Source organism: Anabrus simplex, chromosome 4 (genome assembly GCF_040414725.1).
Source record: "Anabrus simplex isolate iqAnaSimp1 chromosome 4, ASM4041472v1, whole genome shotgun sequence".
Taxonomy (NCBI): Eukaryota; Metazoa; Arthropoda; class Insecta; order Orthoptera; family Tettigoniidae; genus Anabrus; species Anabrus simplex.
In genome coordinates this window covers 104,507,973-104,532,390 of record NC_090268.1, presented here as the reverse complement: position 1 = coordinate 104,532,390, position 24,418 = coordinate 104,507,973, and the positions used below count along the sequence as shown (strand labels likewise).

The 24,418-nt window shown below is 39.6% G+C and overlaps 1 protein-coding gene across 2 annotated transcripts in view; it reads left to right on the top strand.

Moving 5' to 3' along the window:
• Positions 1-13,312: 13,312 nt before the first annotated feature.
• Positions 13,313-24,418, top strand: part of LOC136871663 (m-AAA protease-interacting protein 1, mitochondrial) — a 66,286-nt gene continuing 55,180 nt past the window's right edge. The window contains exons 1-2 of one of the 2 annotated variants that reach the window (XM_067145156.2): positions 13,313-13,561; positions 13,652-13,873. In XM_067145156.2, the coding sequence (XP_067001257.1) occupies positions 13,337-13,561; positions 13,652-13,873 (447 nt within the window). In that variant the 5' untranslated portion in view covers positions 13,313-13,336. Of the gene's footprint in view, positions 13,874-24,418 lie in introns of both variants that reach the window. The other variant, XM_067145155.2, reaches the window with a different exon arrangement.

The window sequence follows — 24,418 nt, the reverse complement described above, 5'->3', positions numbered from 1 at the left end:
TGATAGAGTATTTATTGTAAACATCTGCATATGCTAAACAAGGGTTTATTGCTGTGTTCCATTCTGCGAAAGTAAACTTCAGAAAGGTAGTGGATTTTCTTTCCATGAGTTCCCAGCGAATACAGACTTATGAGAATACATACATACATACATACATACATACATACATACATACATACATACATACATACATACATACATACATACATACATACATACATTATCATTATAGACTGTTAGGCCTTTCAGCGTTCAGTCTGCAAGCCTCTGTGAATTTAAGAAACGTTGCCACAATCCTTGATTTACAACTAGTGTTGTGGCCTCATTTAGTTCTATACCTCTTATCTTTAAATTGTTAGAAACTGAGTCTAAACATCGTCGTCTTGGTCTACCTCTACTTCTCTTACCCTCCATAACAGAGTCCATTATTTTCCTAGGTAACCTATCCTCTTCCATTCGCCTCACATGACCCCACCACTGAAGCCGGTTTATGCGTACAGCTTCATCCATCGAGTTCATTCCTAAATTAGCCTTTATCTCCTCATTCCGAGTACCCTCCTGCCATTGTTCCCACCTGTCTGTACCAGCAATCATTCTTGCTACTTTCATGTCTGTTACTTTTAACTTATGAATAAGATATCCTGAGTCCAGCCAGCTTTTGCTCCTGCAAAACCAAGTTGGTCTGAAAACAGACCGATGTAAAGATAGTTTCGTCCGGCAGATGACTTCCTTCTTACAGAATACTGTTGACCGCAACTGCAAGCTCACTGAATTAGCTTTACGACCCCTTGATTCAATCTCACTTACTATAATACCATTCTGAGAGAACACACAACCTAAATACTTGAAATTATTGACCCCTTCTAGCTTTGTATCACCAATCTAACATTCAATTCTCTTGAATTTCTTACCTACTGACATCAATTTATTCTTCGAGAGACTAATTTTCACACCATACTCAGTGCACCTATTTTCAAGTTCCAAGATATTAGACTGCAGGTTTTCAGCACAATCTGCCATTAAGACCAAGTTGTCAGCATAGGCTAGACTGCTTGCTACATTTCCACCTAACTGAATTCCTCCCTGCCATTTTATACCTTTCAACAGATGATCCATGTAAACTACGAACAGCAAACGTGAAAGATTACAGCCTTATCTAACCCCTGTAAGTACCCTAAACCAAGAACTCATTCTACCATCAATTCTCACTGAAGTCCAATTGTCAACATAAATGCCTTTGATTGATTTTAATAATCTACCTTTAATTTCATAGTCCCCCAGTACAGCGAACATCGTTTCCCTTGGTACGCTGTCATATGCTTTCTCTAGATCTATGAAACAAACACAACTGCCTATTCCACTGATAGCATTTTTCAATTACCTGGCGCATACTGAAAATCTGATCCTGACAGCCTCACTGTGGTCTGAAACCACACTGGTTTTCATCTAACTTCCTCTCAACGACTGATCGCACGCTCCCTTCCAAGATGCCAGTGAATACTTTGTCCGGTATACTAATCAATGAGATACCTCGATAGTTGTTGCAACCCTTCCTGTTCCCTTGCTTATAGATAGGTACAATTACTGCTTTTGTCCAATCTGAAGGTACCTCACCAACACTCCATGCTAATCTTACTACTCTATGAAGCCATTTCATCCCTGCCTTCCCACTATACTTCACCATTTCAGGTCTAATTTCATCTATTCCTGCTGCTTTATGACAATGGAGTTTATTTACTATCCTTTCCACTTCGTCAAGTGTAATTTCACCAACATAATTTTCCTCCTCCCCATGAGCTTGGCTGTTCGCAACACCACCAGGATGATTTCCTTTTACATTGAGAAGATGTTCAAAATATTCCCTCCACCTCTCCAGTGATTGCCTGGAATCTGTTATGACTTCACCTGAATTACTCAAAACACTGTTCATTTCCTTTTTCCCTCCCTTCCTAAGATTCTTTATTACTGTTGAGAAAGGTTTCCCCGCTGATTGACCTAGCCTTTCCAGGTTATTGCAAAAATCTTCCCACAACTTCTTTTTGGTTTCAACAACTATTTGTTTTGCTCTGTTTCTTTCATCTACATACAAATCCCTGTCTGCCTCAGCCCTTGTTTGGAGCCATTTCTGATAAGTCTTCTTTTTACGTTTACAAGCTGCTCTCACTTCATCATTCCACCAAGATGTTCGCCTTTTACCATCTTTACACACAGTTGTTCCTAGGCATTCCCTTGCTGTTTCTACTACAGCATCCCTGTACGCCACCCATTCACTTTCTACATCTTGAACCTGCTTACTGTCTACTGTTCGAAACTTCTCACTAATCATATCCATGTACTTCTGTCTAATTTCCTCGTCCTGGAGATTTTCTACCCTTATTCGTTTGCAGACAGATTTCACTTTCTCTACCCTAGGCCTAGAGATACTTAGTTCATTACAGATCAGATAGTGGTCTGTATCATTGAAAAATCCCCAGAAAACTCTTACATTCCTAACAGATTTCCAGAATTCGAAGTCGGTTAAGATATAGTCTATTATGGATCTGGTACCCCTAGCCTCCCATGTGTAGCGGTGAATGGCCTTATGCTTGAAGAATGTCTTTGTAACTGCTAAACCCATACTAGCACAGAAGTTCAGCAAACGCTTCCCATTCCCATTAGCTTCCATATCTTCCCCACATTTACCAATCACCTGTTTGTACCCTTCCATTCTATTCCCAACTCTCGCATTGAAATCACCCATTAGCACTATTCTATCCTTGCTGTTGACCGTGACCACGATGTCACTCAATGCTTCATAAAACTTGTCAACCTCATCCTCATCTGCACCCTCACGTGGTGAATACACGGAGACAATTCTAGTCCTAATTCCTCCAAACTGACAAATCTACCCACATCATTCAATCATTTACGTGCCTAACAGAAACTATGTTGCGTGCAGTGGTACTCCTGATAAACAGCCCTACCCCAGACTCTGCCCTTCCCTTTCTAACACCTGTTAAGTACACTTTATAATCTCCTGTCTCTTCCTCGTTATCTCCCCTTACCCGAATCTCACTTACTCCTAGCACATCCAGATGCATCCTCTTTGCTGACTCAGCCAGTTCTACTTTCTTTCTTCCATAAGCCCCATTAATATTGATAGCTCCCCATTGAATTCCATTTCGTTCGCCAAGTTGTTTCCAAGGAGTCCCTCACCTGTCAAATGGGAGTGGGACTCCGTTACTCCCATAGGTCCGAGGCTTGCTTAAAATGTTCTGAGCTTGGTAAATTCATGAAGCAGGATGCTACCCTACTTGCACATAGTCCAAGTGAGGATCTTTCCTCTAACGGGTTATGGACCACCGGTGAATTGTATAGTCCTAGCCGCATGAGCACAAGGAGGGCCATGACTCAGAATATGTCCGAGATGCCCACTCTCATTCCATAGCAACTAGTATCCCGACTCTCAGGACCACTTACTAGGCCACTTAGCCGTTGCCCATAGTTCACAAACTAGGACGTGACTACAGTAACCCACACTATGAACCATACTTATGAGAATAATGGGTCAAAATTATATCTTGTCGTGCTGACAAGAAAAAATAGCATGTGGCAACCTTCTTCGAAATCTGTAGTATATAGTGAATAATTTGAAAGCATGTGTTTAGCTTTTGTACTAAAACCAGATGCCTTCTTCCAAATTCAATTCTAATTCTTTTTTGGAGGGTATCCATTGTATTTGCACGACAAGAGTAGACTTAATAAAGTGCGGAAGCTACCCAAGAAATGAAGCTATGGAAATGCATTCTCGCAGGCTAGTACAAATGTTTTAGACAGCGTACAAGTAGAGCAAAGAGAAGATGAAAAAGTTATCTCACATTCAGTCCAAATTGACATGGCCCAGTATAAAGTGCATTCACCTTCCACAACCAAAGAAAATGAAAGACAACTGGCATAACGTAGTCTCAGAAAGAAAAACCTCACCATAACGCTTGAGGTGCAAGAATAGGAAGTCGCTTGCCAAAGTGAAGAAACATAAGCGAATATCGTTTGCAGATAAACTCTATGCCACACTGCAGGTTTTGTAGTGAAGCGAGAGACTTGAAAGCTACATTTTTACTTGAGTAATTGAAGACATTTATCAAAAGAAAAGTACAGTATACCAAAGATGATATACTTTGCAGATGGAAATATTGCATTTGCCACACAATTTATTATCATCATCACTGGCACGACAGCCCTTTGTGTGCCTTGGCCTTCTGAAGAAGTTTTGCCCATTCTTTCCTATTAAGTGCAGAGCTGCTCCAATTCTTGATTCCAATTATCTTTACATCCTCTCTCACCCCTTCTTTCCATCTTAGCTTTGGTCTTCAAAATTTCCTGGTTCCTTCTGTCACTGCATTAAATATATTCTTTATCATTCTGTCATTAGCATGCAGCACATGTCCTGCCCACTCCAACCTTCTGATCTTTATGCAGTTAACAATGTTTAGTTCGTTATATAAATTATGCGATTCAGGATTATATCTTCTTCTCCAGACACTGTTTTCTTCAACTGGCACAAAAATTTGCCTCAAAATCCTTCTTTCAAATATACCGAGCTGTTCTTCATCAGATTTTGAATGTGTCCACGTCTCAGCACCATATGTTAATACAGGCTTTACTAAACTTTATACATTAGGACTTTAGTTTCCCTGAACAGCAGCTTAGACTTGAGATGTTTTCTGAAGCCATGATAGCACTTGTTAACAGACAGGATATGTTTTTCGATTTCAGAACTAACATTGTTCTTGGAATTAACTTCTGATCCAAGGTAGGTAAAGCTACGCACAACACCAAACTTATGCGAGCCAATTTCTATGAATGCAGATCCACTAGGGTAGTCTTTCTTGGTAATGGGCATGTACTTAGTTTTTTCTTCATTAATCTGTAAATTCATCTTTCTTGATGATTTTTCGAGGTTTGTGAAAGCTTCTCTCAATGCTCTTGGTGTTCTTACGATTAAATCAATATCATCTGCATATGACTCCATGGCTAAATGGTTAGTGTGCTGGCCTTTGGTCACAGGGGTCTCGGGTTCAATTCCCGGCCGGGTTGGACATTTTTACCTTAAATGGTTAATTCCCTTGGCTCGGGGACTGGGTGTTTGTGTTGTCTCCAACATCTCTGCAACTCCTACACCACACATAACACTATCCTCCACCTTAATAACACGCAGTTACCTACACATGGCAAATGCCGCCCACCCTGATCGGAGGGTCAGCTAGAAATAGCCACACAAAATTATATCTGCATATGCCAAAATTTGAACTGATTTACATAAGATGGTTCCTCTTGTGTGTTGATACTCGCATCTCTAACAACTTTCTCCAAAGCTATATTGAACAAAAGGCATGATAATGAATCTCCTTGCCTGACTCTGTTCTTGGTCATTGCATCATTTGATACATATTCGGGATGATAACTTTCTTCACTACCTAGGCAACATACTGCACATTTAAGAGAAGATGAAATAATTTGCTATTTAAATGAGACTTGATCAAACATCATCTACTAGCTATCTTGCCATCTAACCAGCACTTCACTTTGAATATTATTAATAATAGACTCTCATTCATTAAGAAAAGATTTTATTCTATAGAAGATTTTAGCAACCCATAGATCAGTTTAAGCTGATCATGTATATACTGAAAAAAATCTGTGTAAATATTGTGATTTCCTTTTGACTTCAATTATCACCATTATGAATGTTAATATATTTTTATTTATTTTATCTCCATTTGATGTGAACATAAGTAAGACATCCCATTAGAACTTTAAAACATGTTCAACCAATTCATTCCAAATGTAATCACAATGTTCCTATACATCAATGTATGTTATTGTAAGCAATTAGTTTTTAAGAATAGTTTTCATAGAACATCCGCTTCAAAGTTCTGACCTAGATTATAGAATTTATGGCCGATGATGCCTGCAATGACAGGTGAAACATGTACCATTATATGCTTAAACCTTAATATAATGATTGTATCATAGTCGTAAAGACTTCAAAGTATTGAATAGGTGGTTCTCAATGAAATAGTCACTTGTAATCTTAATATGATTCTGTGTATTTTCGATAGTGGCTTTCACAAGGGTGATCAATTTCTTAAAGATCTCAAACTCTTCCATTGCTACATAGAGGTTACTTCTATCAGTGCTGTCATAAGCAAATCTGAAGTCAATGAAGAGGTGGTGTGTACCAATTCCAAATTCTTTACATTTTTCAAGTATGTGGCTGATTGTGAAGATCTAATCATTAGTAGATCTTCCTTGGTGAAATCCACATTGATAGTCACCAACCATTTTCTACGTGAGGCACCAATCTGCTAAAGTGAACACTGGTAAATATTTTATAAACAATGAATAATAGGCAGATACTTCTATAGTTAGAACACATCATGATATCACCTTTCTTATGTATCAGGCAGATGATACCTACATTCCATTCATCAGGGATTGTTTCAGCTACCCATATCTCAGCCACTAGTTTGTGAAAGTGTTTAAAATTTTTTTTCCCAACATTTTTCACAAGTTTTGATTGTATTAAATCTGTTCCTGGGGCTTTGTTATTCTTTAATTTCTTAATGGCAAGCTCAACTTCCTCAGTAGTACGTATCGGTACTTCTATTTCTGATTTAGGTTTCTTGGTCATCAGCTGGACTTTCATTCAACAGTTCATCAAAATATTGGGGTCATCTTTCTAGTATTGCTTCCTCACTGCCAATATTATGCCAACTTTATCTCTACACAAATACGTTCTAGGCTGGAAATCCTTATGAATTTTATTTAACTTCTGACAGAAAGCTCTCACATCATTCATCCCTTTCAACTGTTCCATTTCTTCCAATTCTTTCCTCTCATACTGTCTCTTTTTCTTCTTGTGCAATCTCTTTTCTTCTCTTCTGGAAGTTCTATACTCTACCACTGCTTTTTGGGTATGGTTCCTCTGTTGCATTCTCTTGTGTGCTTCATTTTTCAAGGTTGTTGCTTGTGCATACTCTTCATCAAATCAATTGTTGTGCCAAACTTTCTCTTCCCTTCCTATAACTTCATTTGCAGTTTTTAACAGTGTGTCTTTAAGATTCTTCCAGATTTCATTAATACTGTTAGGCAAATCAGTCAGGGCCTCATAAAGCAAGTTAGCATTTCTCAAAGCAATTTCGGGCTTCTTCAGCCAAGCACTGTTGAACTTTCTTACATTGGATCCATGTATCTCTCTTGCATTAAATATTAGGCTTCTAATAGTTGCTACCACAAGATAGTGGTCAGAGCCAATATTGGCTCCCCTATAACTTCTAACATCCATCAAGTTAGAGAAGTGTCTTGCATCTGTTAGGAGGTGGTCAATTTTTTTAAAAGTACTTCTATCTGGAGACTTCCATGTCGTTTTATGTAAGTTATGTCCTTGTGATTAAAAGTTGTACTTCCCACTACCATATATCTCGAGGATGCAAAATGTATGCACCTGATTTCATTATCATTAGAAATATCATGTAAGCGGTATTTTCCAATACAAGGTCTGTATTCAACTTTCTTTCCTATCTTCACATTCAAATCCCCAAAGATTATTTTACAGTCTGCTCTTGGGCACTCATTATAAATTTCATATAATTCATCATAAAATTATTTATCTTCATTGCTCTTCTCTTCATTTGGAGCATGTGCACAGATAAGACTGTAATTGAAGAACTTCCCTCTAATTCTAAGTCTGTACAATCTATGCGATTTTTCCCAAAAATCCAAGATAAGATGTTCTATCTGCTTATTTACAATAAAACCATTTCCAAATGTGTGATCCTTTGTGTGGCAACTATAGAATGACATGTGATTCTTTCTCTGTATCACTCCTTCACCAATCCATCTCACTTCTTGAATAGCAGTAATATCTATTTGATACTCATGCAGCTGATCGAGTAACTTTCTTAGATTTCCAGCTTGGTAAAGAGTTAAAACATTCCATGAACCAATTCTCAAGTCCTTTACACATTTGTGAGGTCATTGTAAAAAGATCAGGCCAGCTATTTCTTCTTCAGATTTCATAACAAGAGTTTTTTTGACAGATTGGGTTGTCATCCCAACGCCAACCCCCAGCAATTTTGGAGGCCAGATATTTTCCTTACGGGTTGTCTCCCTTAGCTGGTGAGCCCCCATTTTGAAGCATAGGGAATTTGCTTGTTCGTTTTTACATGACTTAGCCATGTACATGCAGTATACCCGTTGCCCAGGGGCCACGGCATGAACGTGCATGTATCGGACTTGGTAGGAATAAATGGCATTTCCTGTGTTTTATTAGTACACTTCCACCAGCAAGAAGTGAACCCACAGGACCACATACTACTCCTTCAACCCCACACAAAAGTACATTGATGAAATATATTGGCAGATCGTCTGGAGGAACAGGTGTTACGCAGAAGATAATATGTAGGATGGAAGCATAATTATAGATACTTTCTACGGAATAGGAAAATGTTGGCTCTTTCATTAACGACGAAATAGCAATACAGCCGAAATTTATACAAGGGTCGAGTTATAAGTCATAACAACTATTTCTTTTCTCGCGAACAGGAGACAACATGGAAAATCTAAGATATGCATTTGGAAATATAGGGCATATACTTCAGCATAGTGCCTGAAAACAAATTCTGACTTCAGGAGATTCTCGTAGGAAAGTGACAGAACACAGGGCATTGGTAAACATTGTTTTATTATGGTATAGACAGCAAATTCACTACACAAGACTACATACAAAGGACAGGTCTCCACTGTTACAGACCTTCAAAATAATCACCCAAGGTTTCCACTTGTACATCTTTGTCCATAGACACTGGATGGCCTGGGCGAGGCAAATCGGCAGTTGATACTCTATCCCGTTTGAACATCTCCACCCTCCTCACCACTGTTCTATAAGGCATGGCATGCACACCTAATGCTTCCTGCAGCTCTGCATGGCATTGGCTTGCATTTCTGCCATGGAGAACTGCTATTTTAATATATGATCTTTGCTCCTGCTTGTTGACTTCCATTTTGTGACGTTCTCACTCACACATTGAACTTGGGGGCATGTTTAGACCCACACTGTTGATTAAATACACCATCTAGTGGCACCATACGCAAGTACATACCATACATTTCCAAATGCATATCTTAGATTTTTTGTGTTGTCTCCTGTTCATGAGAAAAAAAATAGTTGCCATGACTTATGACTCGACCTACGTATATGATCCACACTTAGACAGGTTTCATGGGGGTAATGAACTTGCTACCAAAGGAGAACTGGCTAACAGGTTACTTTGCTGTATGTTCAGAGATCTGGCAGCAAGATTTTGAATACCCGTGGCATTTTTCTTTTGCGATAATTTAGACTTCGCTGAGCTCCAAAGAAGAACACTGCAAATAATAACAGCTGTAGAAGAAATAGGATTGATTGTGTTGATAATTGTGAACAAAATGCTAAAGTGAATTTAGCTATGTATGAAAAGTTATGTGGTGGGCATGTTAAACCAGAAATGACCCATCCTTTAGATGAAAGTTGCAATATATTTCTGAGCTATGATCAAAGTTACATAATCAAGAATGTTTGGTCACAGTTTCTAGAAAAATCATTTCAAGATGACGGAAAATGAATTTCATGAAAGCACATGAAGACTCTTTCTGTTGTAAACAAGGAACTTGACATACAAGGCACAGCATAAAAGTTTATTACTTCAAAATTTTCATACCGTATGTACACAAAAAGAACGAAACTTGTCTTGAAGTTTAATGTGCTGCACACGTTCAATGCTAACATAAATTAGTAGACTGAGGGTCTTAAAACTATATACATTTATACACTTCAATATTTCTATGTACATTGAGTTCTATCTTGATAAGATAGGCTGCTCAGATGAATGAATGTCCGTGATAGTGGAAGACTATCTGTAGTTGGCAGAATGACAAGTGGAACTTGTAGAAAGTCCGTAGTAGCAGAATGCTAGTTACGAGTTGTAGGACTTGTAAGGAACTTGCGGTAAAGTTCATGAATAGCAGAATGCTTGGATTGAAGTCGGAGAACTTGTAGGGAACTTGTGCTAAAGTTCACGAGTAGCAGAATGCTAGGACAGGATGCACGACGGCAATACGGGAGGCAGGATACACGAGGCAATGTCCTGAGGTGAAACCTCCCAGCCAGAATTAGTCTACCTGTTCAGAACACTTATTTAAGAGGGTACCTCTGTGTCTGACATGCGGTGTAGTCTGGTCGTTGGATACTGGGAGAGTGCCAGGAGAGGCGGAAACGTCGCTCAACATATAGCGCTGGTTGACGTCACAGACGATTACGTCAGCGCACTGCAGTCCACCTCGTGGTCTCTCGAAACGTCGATGCTTGGGCGGGCTGCGGAGCTTGCAGGCGGCGGAGGACACACACAACACTTTCCAGAGGAGCATGATTCTTTCCCTAGTTCGCTACTTGACCAGAAAGATGATACACTCCTCCAATTTTGAGAAAATATATGTAAAATGTGCAGAACTTTTATTTACAGTCTCAATTACAGCTGCCCTCGAAACTTGTAGTTCTGTTGCAAATGAACATTTCCCCGATAAAGAGTCTTAGTTAAAAATTGAAATGATAAATAAAGAGGTTCAACCTGTTCAATACAAAAGAATAAGAAATGCAGTGATTACATTCTTATTTAATAAAAAGTAGAAGTGGTACCGGTTTCGACCCTAGTCCAGGTCATCATCAGCCGATTAAAACATGAAAAACAATGCATAGGAAAAAGAAAATAAAAGATCAAGTTCACTCCGGATCAGTAGAAGAGGCGATATAAAACTTACGGGGGTAGACACTGTAAAATTCAGAAGAAGTAAAATGTAAGTCACTTAAAAGAAACAGTGCGTAATTTTCTGAATGGCAGTATGGCACACGCAGTGTTAGGCAAAGTCTTATAATGTTTATGAAAAGCTCATTTAACCGTTCTCCGCTTTTCATAAACATTATAAGACTTTGCCTAACACTGCGCGTGCCAAACTGCCGTTCAGAAAATCACGCACTGTTTCTTTTAAGTGATTTACATTTTACTTCTTCTGAATTTTACAGTGTCTATCCCCATAATTTTTATATCGCCTCTTCTACTGATCTGGAGTGAACTTGATCTTTTATTTTTTTCCAATGCATTGTTTTTCATGTTTTAATCGGCTGATGATGACCTGGACTAGGGTCGAAACCGGTACCACTTCTACTTATTATTAAATAAGAATGTAATCACTGCATTTCTTATTCTTTTGTATTGAATAGGTTGAACCTCTTTAATTATTATTTCAATTTTAACTGTGATACTTTTCAATACGGAACAATGAAATTTTTATCTTTAAAAGAGAGTCTTGACGCTACAGTGCACTTCGTGAATATAGTGAGAAAGTGGCTCTATATCCACGATGTTTGCTAACAAATTTATGCTCTTTTCTCCCAAAATGCTGATACATTGCATTTATTTTCTGTTAGTGATGAACGAGTTGAATGCCTAGCTGATACCTTTTTGCCGTACGTTGAGAAACTTCAGTGTGCAGGAAGAAACAAACCTTTTAACATCCTACAAACAAAAATGAGTCGTTAAGTACTGAGACCTACTGTGCTCTTGTCATTACCACACAGTCAACAATTCTGTGTATCAAGTATTTGTTAACTATGGGCTTCCTCTACGTGTTAATGTGAAACGTCTCCAGTGACGATGTTGAACTGTTTTTTTAGCCACCTTAGACAATTGGGAGGATTTAATGATATCATGGACGCATGGAATTGAAACCACGCTGAAAAGTGGTATCAAACATGAATCTGTGCATACAAATCTTGAGATGAATCCTGATAATTTTTCAGAAAATTTGCTATGAACTCAGCATAAAGGGACTCAGATGTAGATGGCAGAAATTCTGCTGCCAAATGCTGTGATGGAAATACCCTTTGAGTAGGGTACGAATAATTTAATTACGCCTATATTTATTCAAATATGAACACTTTTTGAAACAAAAATGGACCTTCCTATATTTTTTCAGTTGTCCAACAACGCTGAAAACAGCATCCGTGATGTTTGTATGTAGTTATCTCGTAAGTGTAGCTGAAGAGAACACAACTTGTGATCACTGCCTGGACATGCTCACAACAATCACCACAAATGCACCACTGAAGATGCTGATTCAGAGGTAACAAAGGGGAGGACTTACATACCCTAAACCATCGTTTGTGTCTCTGGTGATACTTCTTATGGATTTTTGCTCTATTGCCAATTCCACTGTTGCTGAGACGAAATGTTATAGCAAACATTTTTCTGTACTGTAAAACTAGGTCTTTTAATGAACTGAAATGCAACGAATGTGATAACAATAAACTTTGCTCTAATTTGCTCTTTTTATTGAATCCGCTTTTGGACAACGTTGGCAGAAAGGTGACGGACAAACACAGTTGTGCAAAGCAGTCCAGTTTTAAGTCACTCAACAGGCATGTTTGAAGTTGTAGATGTGATGCAATTATCACAACAAACATACCAGTAAGTTAAGTTTCCATATTTCTATGTGAATACTGAAGTGGCTTAAAATATACTATGGACATGAACTTGCATGAGCTCTTCTTAAATTACTTCTTTCTTCTACCGCTTTTCCGACACATGTGGGGTCGCAGGTGCGAACTGCGTCGCGCATGTGGATTTGGCCCTGTTTTACGGCCGGATGCCCTTCCTGACGCCAAACCTATATGGAGGGATGTAATCACTATTGCATGTTTCTGTGGTGGTTGGTAGTGTGGTGTGTTGTCTGAATATGAAGAGATCCAGATGGGACATACACAAACACCCAGTCCCCGAGCCAGAATAATTAATCAGAGGCGATTAAAATCCCCAACCCGGCCGGGAATCGAACCCAGGACCTCGGATCATTCAGCCAACGAGTCGGACAGCTCTTCTTAAATTACTGTGTGATATATTTATTTTTTCTTAATTAAACGTCATACAAATATCACTTTTCTACTCAATGCGCAATGTTTTATCTTTGCAATGTGCTTTTATTTGAAAGTTATTCTCGTAATGTCAATTGGAATCGTGCTAAGAAATGGAGGGATAACGTAACACCTAATGGCACTATTTGAACTGCTGCTACTCGGTCAATTTGACATTTGAAAAGACGGCGCATGTAGAGGCCTTTATAAAAAAAAAAAAAAAAAAAAAAAAAAAAAAATTATAGTTGGTATATGTTGGTATTGAACGGACAAATGGAACGATACTCGATATTATGCTGTCGGTGTCGATTCTCATCATGGCGACTGTGTGGGTGCAGGTGTGGGTGTAACATGGCCGCTGCGATATGTATCAGCAAAGTAGCTACTAATAAATGGAGTGGTGTTTGTTGTTTTCGCTATCGTTTACTGACAATAAATAGCCTTAAAATGAATCATCTCAGCGTAGGTAATTTTGGAATCAGAAATTATCATGTAACTTGTGGGACCATCAGTGAATTTCAGTGGAAACCGTCGTGTTTACCTTCTGATGCTAAACAGACTACTTTGATGACCGGTGTAAGCTTTAATTTTCGAAAGCATTGTAATGACGTTTCGTTGAGTGATAACAAATATATTATTTATCCAGGGACACTTTTATTTTCTCAGAAACTCTTAACCTTTAAAAACGAGGTTAACTCTCATGTGAGAAATTACTCTGATGGAAATGGATCAGAAAAGCGAGGTATTCCAAAACTTATGGATTTTCCAGAAATATTATGGCCCAGCATTATCAAGACTATAAGGAATTGGATATTGGCCAACTTAATAATCACTCCATACTTCGATCCAGAATTTAGTCTTCCAGATTTCATTTTTGGAGCCAAGCAGGTAGGCTGGTTGAGAACAAGACGGATAGTATTTAGAGTGGTCTGATGATGTTGAAGGGTATTACTTATGTGTGAAAGCCATAGACAACTCCTAAGATCATGATGTAAAAAGTTGATAACAAATCAGGACTGTTAAATAGAAGCTGTACTTAGTGGCGGCTCATGGATTTCTCTTTCGGTGGGGCTGCAGCTAACTTTGCAGTATGATTAATCTAAAGAGCACATTTATATTATCCTTGCTATTGATTAAACTTTTCATGAATCAGACACTACCGATTGCTAGTTCTGAAGTCTGCAATAAATTGTAACAGTATTTAATACACAGAAATAATATCCACTTAATTTAACAAGGCTGTTTCTTTTTTCACCTTCACATTTACTTATACGTTCTCCATTCTTTACGACAAGCAAATTTGTCAGTCAGTATATTGCTGAAATTGATAATAGGCCTATTGCCCATCAGATTCTCTTCTACACTAATCATTGCCAATGCTGAAAGTCGTTCATCTGATAATGTGCTCCTTAAAAACATTTTTACTCGTTTTAAAGTAGAAAAGCACTTTTCAGGTTCAGCCGTTGTCATGTGGTCTGTGTTATTCGGAGCAGAGTGAATACTTCTGCGCAGCATTCACTAACTCTAGTACTCAACATTGTATCATACGTTTTCGTAAGTCCGGAGAGACTTCGGAACTCCTGCCTTTCTTTTGCCTGACAGGAAATTGTGTCATTTGCCTCTTTTACAACTATGTCCTCATTGTTTCTTTTCCTTTTCCTTGCTGGAGGAGAGTTTTCTTCAGGTTGATCGACTAATAAAAGTATCTTGTTTTTCTACATATTGAAAGCCTGGAGAAATTCATTCACTGGCTTATGAATACGCAATGAGTTAGTAAAATGATGTTGTAGCTGGCTATACAATATGTCCATATGAGGCATGATGCAGTGGAAATACGTAAGCCAGAAATTGCAGTCATGATCATTTATCATGCATCTGCTTGTACTTATTTAAAGATAAAAATTTCATTGTTCTGTATTGAAAAGTATCACAGTTAAATTGAAATAATAAATATGGTAGTTCAACTTATTCAATTCAAGTAAATAAGAGATGTAGAGATTACATTCTTATTTAATTAAAAGTGGAAATGGTACCGGTTTCGACCCCAGTCTGGGTCATCATCAGCTGATTATAACTCGAAAAACAATGCATAAGTAAGAAAGAAGTTAACGGTCAAGTCCACACAGTATCAGTTGAAGAGGCGATATAAAAATGACGGGGGTAGGCACTGTAAAATTCAGACGAAGTGGAATGTAAGTCACTTAAAAGAAGTAATGCGTAATCTTCCGAGCATCAGCACGGCACACGCAATGTTTGGTACTGTCTCACAATGTTCACGAAAAGCAGAGAACAGTTAAATGAGCCAGACTGCATACACCGTCAGGCACAAAGTCACAACACAATCCAAATATGAAGATCTAAAGTCATGAAGGAGCCGATTGTGTTGGATCCCCTCAGCCCCATATTATTCAATGTTGCCACTGTGGATGTAACAACAGCAATCAGAGAAACATTTCAGATATGCAATTATATTTTTGTACACCTTCGCCAAGCACTGCGAGGGGCTGCAGCCCTGCAGCCCTTATGGCTGGCTATACTTCTGAGGAAATGTGGCTTTATTTGTTGATTCTAGTTCTATTGAAGTACTACTTCTCATATATTTTACATGTCATTTCTGTGTCTCTAATAGTTTTTATTTACAACCGATCATGGTGTGGGATACTGTAGTCACTTCCTAGTTTGTGAACCATGGGCAACGGCTGAGTGGCCTAGTAATTGGTCCTGAGAGTTGGGATACCAGTTGCTTCAGAATGGGAATGGGCATCTCGGACATATTCTGAGTCATTGCCTTCCTTGTGCTCAGGCGGCTATGGCTATACAATCCACCGGTGATCCTTAACCCGTTAGACGAAAGATCCCCACTTGGACTAGGCCTGTGTGTTAGTAGGGTAGCATCATGCTTCATTAATTTACCTACAGCAGCTCAGAACATTTTATGCAAGCCTCAGACCTGTAATGGAGTCCCACTCCCATTTCTCAGATATGGAAACTAATAGGAATGGAAAGCATCTTTCCTATCATACCTCCCTTAGTCAATTCTTCTCATCCCGAGTGTAGGTATTAGGTTTGCGAGACCTATGAAGACTTTCATTTCATTTTCATGCCCTTTGTGGTTCCTTCCTTTTTTCTGCTTATACCTTCATTCTTCGAATCTAGTTCTTCCTTTTTTACCATTTGATTAGTGGTAATAAAGAACGGTTGCCCAGTTTTAGGCCTACTTCCTTTTAAAATAGTAATCACCACTGCTACTACCACCAGTTAGGTGAGGTTAAAAATATCATAGAGATCAAATTCACTGTCTAGTTATTTTTAAATATAAGCAGTGAAATATGCTCTTGTTTATTACTGTTCACAAATTTTTTAGTCCTTTATTCCAAAATTATTATACCATAATAATTGCCTGAATAATTTAAAGCAAGTGTGTGTAAAATATGATTTTCAAAACTCATATGTTTAAACAAAGAAAATGAAAGATTTTACAAACATTAATGCCTTCAAATCCCTCCAGATATACAGGATGTTAGGGATATATATGCAAATATTTTGCTAGTCGGTAAAGAAAAGTACATCTCACAATACATTATGTAGGCCTACGTTTTACCTTGTCCTATTAGTTTCCCTATAAACGAGCCAAATATTTCAGGACCTAATGTGTTTTAATTGCCATAGAAAATGCTGATTATCTCATACTGTCCTCGTGTCGTTGAGTCATGTGTTCAACTACAGTAACAGAGTGTAGGGGTTGTTGAACCTGTTTGCTACCGTAGGCCAACTCACGTTCCTGTGCTCTTCGTCTAGTCGCTGGGGAAGAGAGGAGGCAGTGCACATGCAAGACAAGGTCTTGCTGTACTCTTAAACTGGTCTAGCTTTTGTAATAATAATACCGGGCGAGTTAGCCACGCGGTTAGGGCCGCGCAGCTGTGAGCTAGCATCTGGGAGATAGCGGGGTTCGAACCCCACTGTCGGCAGCCCTGAAGATGGTTTTCCGTGGTTTCTCATTTTTCACACCAGGAAAATGCTGAGGCTGTAGCTTAATTAAGGACACGGTCGCTTCCTTCCCACTCCTATGCTTTTCCTATCCCATCATCGCCATAAGACCTATGTGTGTCGGTGCAACATAAAGCAAATTGTAAAATAATAATAATATTAGCTTTTACGTCCCACAAACTAATTTTACGGTTTTTGGAGACACCAAGATGCCAGAATTTTGTCCCACATGCGAGTTCTTTTACGTGCTACTAAATCTACCCATGCGAGGCTGACGTATTTCAGCACCTTCAAATATCAGCAGACTGAGCCGGATTGAACCTGCCAAGTTGCGATCAAAAAGCCAGCACTCTTCCTCCAGCTAATCAACCTGGCATTAGAGCATCTGTTTCACCATATTTAGGACATTATACATCCGTTGAGATCCATAGTTTTAAACGTTGATGAGTGTTTTCTAGGCAGAGCACAATTACGAGTAGTCAGTTCTTCTTCTCCTCCTTCCTCTTATTATTACATATGACTTCGCTTCATTGATTCATTCCAAAATGTATTCTTGATTTTATTTTAAATGTACTATTTTTAACCTCAGTACACTGTTAACTCTACGTATATAAATCAGATAAAAAACTATCTGACACAGCTGTTACGCAAACAATCCGAGTGATCTTAAACTCAGGTTTGGTGTGTGAACAAGTGAATGCGGCACTGGATGTAGGCTCCGCACTACCTGCCCCACTGTCATTGCTGGCAAGTTGTTGCTGCCTGTCCTGCAGTTGTGGGACAGTTGTAGAGCTAACATCACTATAGCCAATTGATTACATAATGGAAACATTTACATGTGCCGAATTAGTTGATATTCACCTCGTTTACGGAGCAGCTGGAGAAACTGCACATGGAGCTTGGAAGCTGTAAAGATGATTCCCAAACCGTCGTATTTCCAGTAGCCGAATGTTCGTCGCTGTGTACCGAAGGCTTCGAGACTCAGGCTCGCTTCATCCTCGGATTGAATATCGTGGGATCGTATCGTGATCCTTTGGAACTTCGGCGGGAAGGTGGACTTTTATGACTTGTTGAAGAGAGACCGATTATAAGCACAAGGAGCTTGGCAAGGCTAGAAGGTACATCTAACTAGACTGCTCATTGTACATTGCGTGAACACTATTGTACCCACAGCACTACCACAGAATTCAGCATATCACCGAGTAAGTAGCCGCATGATTTGGGTCACGTAACTTTCAACTTTCATTCATGAGATAATGGATTCAAACCCCACTTTCGGCAGTTCTGAAGACGGTTTTCCGTGGTTTCCCATTTTCACACCAGGCAAATGCTGAGACTGTACCTTAATTAAGGCAATGGTTGCTTCTTTCCCATTCCTAGTCCTTTCCTATCCCATCATCGCAATAAGACCTATCTGTGTCGGTGCGACGTGAAGCAAATTGTAAAATAAAAAATAAAATAAAAATTGAGCACCCCCAAGAAGCAGATTACCTACCAAGAGCTGAATTCTGTACCTGGTTCTTGCAGCAGTGTGAACGTAATGCAGATGTTCTGCACAGTGTGTTGGTTGCAGATGAGTCATCCTTTTGCCTGGGATGGTATAATTCATTTTCACAATGCCTATATATGGGCAGAAGAAGACCCTCATGCCATTCACCAAGGTCATTTCCAGCACACGTTTTCTAAACGTATTTGGGCTTTAACTTTGGGAGATCAGCTTCTTGAACTATTGGAGCTGCCTGCACGATTGACTTTCTCTGATTATCTCCATTTTCTGCAGTCCTCCCTTGCCAGAGCCTCGGGATGAAGTTCCGTTACAGATACGTAAGTGGATGTGGCTCGTACGATTGGGCACCTCCTCACGTCAGTATGGATGTTCGTAGATCACTAAAATGTTGTTGTTCGGTATAGTTCCGTCAGCTGGCAGTCGAGGTCCTCCGATTTAAATCCATAAGATTTTTATTTCTGGGGACACCTCAACAACTTGTAGCAAGTGGAAATTGCAGATGAAGTAAATCTGAGACAACGTATTTGGGATGCCGTCACAACTGAGAGAGCTGACGTGGAGGTGGGGAGGCGGGTGAAGTCTTAATGGTATCACCACATGGAAGTCTGTCGCTGAGTTAACGGACGACATTTCGAGCATTTCCTATGAAAGAACAGAATAGTAACTTCAGACGTTCAAGTACATGTCCCAGTAATTTTGTAGTCATATTCAGAATTATGATTAATAATTCGGATGCAGGTAGCAGGTAGGGACCCTCTTCGGAGGCAGCCCTACGCAGGGAGTGGCGCCCCTGCCTATGTGAGTCCCAGAGCACACTGACCCGGTGTGTAACATCTGGTATGGGTCCCAGCTCAGGGTTACGAGTGAAGACCTCAGCGGCATCTACGGCGGAGAAGGTGGACTTCGGTATGGCGGAGATGGCGGAAGGGGCATACCCGTAGCGTCTGTACTCCAGAATAGCGGCTACGAAAGGCGTCTGTCTCCATGTTAGGGCCGGCCTAATTTTGAACCTGGCAGTAGGTATAAAATGCCTTTGGGTGTGGCAAGCCCATTGTAACAATAGCCTATATGGACAAAGCAGATATGGTGCCTCGGAAAAGGTTAGGGCGTCCCCTGCTAAAAGCGACGCGCAGCTCTTCAGGTGCTGGGGGAACTGTGAAAAATGGGCAACCAGCACCAAACTACATCAAAATTGCAACAGTAAATATACTGACACTGACGGGAAAGACAGAAGAATTGGTTGACTTCATGATAGAAAAAGATATAGCCATACTTGGACTGTGCGAGACCAAGAAGAAGGGTACAGGGGAGATCCCTCTGAGAGAAGGATACAGGCTGTATTACAGTGGAGGACCTGAAGCAAAAAATGGAGTGGCCATCATACTTAGAAGAGAAATCCAAGAATATATGGAATATACAAAGTACGTCAGTGATAGGATGATGGTGATGAGACTCCAGTTTGAAAATGGCGTGAAAGATCTGTTTCAGTTGTATGCCCCACAAACTGGTTGCATAGATGAACATATAGAGGACTTCTTAGAGGAAGTGGAGAGACAGATAGAAGATAAGGAAGTACTATTGATGGGAGATCTAAATGCACAAGTTGGAATGGAAAGACAAGGAAAGGAAGATGTTGTAGGGCCCTTTGGATATGGAAATGTAAATCCAGAAGGCGAGTTGTTGGTGGATTTTTGCATGAGGAATCAAATGATTGTTGGAAACACTTGGTTTAGGAAGAAGAACAGTCAGAAGATTACAAGGTATGGTTGGGGAGACAGACGAACAAAGACCATGATTGATTATATAATCATAGAGAAAGAACACCGGAAGAACCTTGTAGATGTAACAGCCATGCCTGAAGAAGCCTTTGGTGGAGATCATAGAGTTGTGATAGGAAAATCGAAAGTTGGAAAGATTGAAAAACCCCAATTAGGAAGAGAGAAAAGAATTAAAGTATGGAAGTTGAAGGAGAAAAGCATACAAGAAGAATTTCAAAGGGAAATAATACCCTTGGTACCCAGAACAGAGGTGGGGAATGTTGAAGAGGAATGGAAAAGATTTAAGGAAGCACTGGTTGGATGTGCAGAAAAGGTGTGTGGTAGAACATCAGGAAATGTGAAAGACAAAGAAACACACTGGTGGAATGATAGGGTAAAGATTAAAGTGAAGGAAAAGAAAATGGCATGAAGAAAGTAGAAGAAAATATGTGGAGGCAAAGAATTTGGCCAAGAAAGTAGTGGAGGAAGAAAAGAGGAAAAGCTGGGCCTTATTCACACAGAAATTGAGAGATGATACGCAGGGCAGCAAGAAATTACTGTATGGTATCTTAAGAAACAAAAAGAGAGATCAAGTAAACACCAGATTTGTGAAGGATGAAGGGGGCATAATTTTCACAAAGCCAGAAGAAATAAGAAATAGATGGAGAGAGTATTTTCAGAAGCTGCTGAACATAAGAACGGATGACAGTCATTCAATGGACGACCAGGAAAGGCAATTAGTTGATGAAGAAATGGATAAAGAAATTACAATGAATGAAATTGAAATGGCAGTAAGAAAGATGAAGAATGGAAAAACTGCTGGAATAGGTGAAATTTCAGTGGAGATGATAAAGGCAGCGGGAGCTGTAGGCCTGCAGTGGACATATCGGGTTCTCAGGAATGTCTGGGAGAATAAGGAGGTCCCTGAGGATTGGCAAAAAGGAATAATCATCCCAATTTTCAAGAAAGGTGATAAGAAAGTTTTGAAGAACTACAGGGGAATTACTCTAATATCCCATGTTGCTAAGATAATGGAAAGGATACTGGAAAGTAGAATAAGGTTGAGGGTTGAGAATCAGATACAGGAAAATCAGTTTGGTTTCAGAAGTGGAAGGTCAACAATAGAGCCCATTTTCATTATGAGACAACTAATGGAAAAGCATTGGGAGTACGGGAATGATATGGTGATGACATTCATTGATATTGAAAAGGCATATGACAGTGTCCCCAGGACGAAAGTTTGGGACAGTCTGGTGCAAAAAGGAATTGGACAGGGATTAATAAAAATGATCGTGGCATTGTATAAGTAATGTTGTAGTTGCATGCAAACACAAGTTGGCAGGACAAGTTGGTTCAAAATAACTAGTGGGCTGAGACAGGGAAGTGTTCTATCACCAATCCTGTTTACAACAGTAATGGATGACATCATGAGAACAGCAAAAGCAGCATATGGAGGAAGAGAAATGAACATGATGTTATTTGCAGATGATATTGTGACTTGGGGAGAAGACGACAGGAAGGTTCAAGAACAGTTGAATGTGGTGAATGGGAAGATTGAAGAATGTGGATTGAAAATAAGTGTAGAAAAGAGTAAAACTCTTGTTATGACTAGAGGGGAGAAAGAAGGGAAAGGTCAGATTAGACTTGCAGACAAGCCTCTGGAAGTAGTGGAAACGTTTAAATACCTGGGGAGTGAATTAATGGAGAATGCTCGACTGGATGCTGAGATTAGTAAAAGGATTCAAGCTGGAAGTTGTTTCTATCATAGTGTAAGAAACATGTTATGGGACAAAGATGTGCCAACAGAAACAAAGGATACTATGTACAAGATGTATTACGGACCCATAACAACTTACGGAGCAGAAACCTGGACAATGACAAAGAAGGATGAGAGTCGAATACAGGCAGCCGAAATGAAGTTCTTGAGGAGTATGATACAGAAGAGTAGAAGAGACAAAATAAGGAATGAGAAAATCCAGGAAGAAATTGGAGTGGAAAAAATGAATGATAGAATAGAGAAGAACCGACTAAGATGGTTTGGGCACATAAAGCGAATGAGCGATGAAAGATTGCCAAAAAAGGTGATGGAAATGCAAATCCAAGGAAGGAGAGGCCGTGGACGACCACGATTGAGATGGAAGGATACCATCCAACGCAGGATTATAGAAAGAAACCTGGACTGGGACACAGTGTTGGAGGAGGAGTGGTGGAAAGACTGAAGAAAGTGGAGAGGAACCATATTTGCCCCTACCCGGCTACATCTGGATAAAGGGAAATGATGATGATGATGAATTCGGAGTTGTTGACAGTTCACTAATTTTTTTTTTTTTTTTTGACAAATTAAGAGCTACAAAGTTTGGGTATGACGACGGTTAACTTTTATTTCAATAATAATAATAATGTTATTTGCTTACGTTCCAATAATTTCTTTTTACGGTTTTCGGAGACTCCGAAGTGCCAGAATTTTGTCCCACATGTATACTTTAACGTGCCAGTAAGTCTACTCATAAGAAGCTGATGTATTTGAACAGCTTCAAATACCACCAGACTGTGTCAGGATTAAGCTTGCCAGGTAAGGACCATATTTTGATACGGTTAACACTAGAACAGCTGAAAATCTCACATTCCTAGAACAGCGGTAAGGGGTCATTTTGACACTTCATATGAAATGCTCAAAAATGTCCAGAATAGAACACACAAAAAAGATGTATTTTCTTCCACTGTGTTTCCACAAATTTATTTAACACTCAAAGACCTGATATTAGTGTACGGACCTTTCATATTACTCATGGACAAGTTAATAATAAACAACTGCACCATGTTTCTGTTTCTATAAGGAGTTTTCACAAAACTAACCAATTGAACACCTTTCCTTAGTTGTTCACATTGCAACAATTATAGATCGAATCACGAATGAAGAGATACTGAATCGAATTGGTGAGAGGAAATCGATTTGGCTAAATTTGACGAGAAGAAGAGATAGAATGATAGGACACATCTTAAGACACCCAGGACTTGTTCAGTTGGTTTTTGAAGGAAGTGTAGGTGGCAAGAACGGTAGGGGTAGACCAAGGTATGAATATGACAAACAGATTAGAGCAGATGTAGGATGCAATAGTTACGTAGAAATGAAAAGGTTAGCACAGGATAGGGTGGCATGGAGGGCTGCATCAAACCAGTCTATGGACTGATGACTCAAACACACACATACATTTTCAGAAACACTTTAAGAAAATTTTGCATTCCCTAAGCACATTTTGCAATACAACTACATTTCGTGCACATTTTCTACACACTGCTTTGGGACACTTACTGCAGGATCGCTAGATTCGTTGCCGTTACAGAGACCAACTTGGCACTACTACTACTACTACTACTACTACTACTACTACTACTACTACTACTACTACTACTACTACTACTACTACTACCTTATAGATGGACATAGTCCTACAGCCTTCTCTGATGATTCTTCTTCTTCCTCTTCTTCTTCTTCTTCTTCTTGCTGCCAGCCTTCTCGTCCCACCTTGTTATTTCATCAGCCAGCTGGGGGATGAAATTCTTCCACTTTTTCTTCCTACCCATTACTTGCTTGTGAATGACCCAAGCATTGAAAAGCTGGTAGGTCTAGGATATTGAAAAGGACATGCATTGGCCACCTCCTGCATGCAGCCTGGGGGTACATTTATGAGATATGTGGTCGACCACATGTACGCTGTGTTTCGTGACATTGTAGAAAGTTGCAGTTTCCGGCTTCTTCTTTCTTTCTCTGCTCATTGTTATTTGAGCGTGCCGTGTGCTGAAAAGGAGGATGTTCTTCTTCATCCCGTGGTACACTGTCAAGATGCACTGTATGTTTCCAGTCTGTCGCAAGGTAGTTGTAGAGTATAATTCAGACTTGGACTGCTTCACCTCAGTAGGGATTTCCCGACGAATGGGGTTGATTGTTATCCCCAACGAAGTCTTTTCCTCTTGGAGCTTCTTAGCAAGTTGGAGGGATGTAAAAAATGCTGTCTGCTGTCACGTTTCTCCCTGGTTTAGAAACGGCTCCACGAGGCGAAGTACGACGTACTCTTCCAATGGCCGTTTATCAGGATGCGCATCAATTTTACCAAGTTTGGAAAGACATCGCGAATGTATTTTGTGTCCACATCTGCAGCAATCCAGAATTTGAGTCCATAC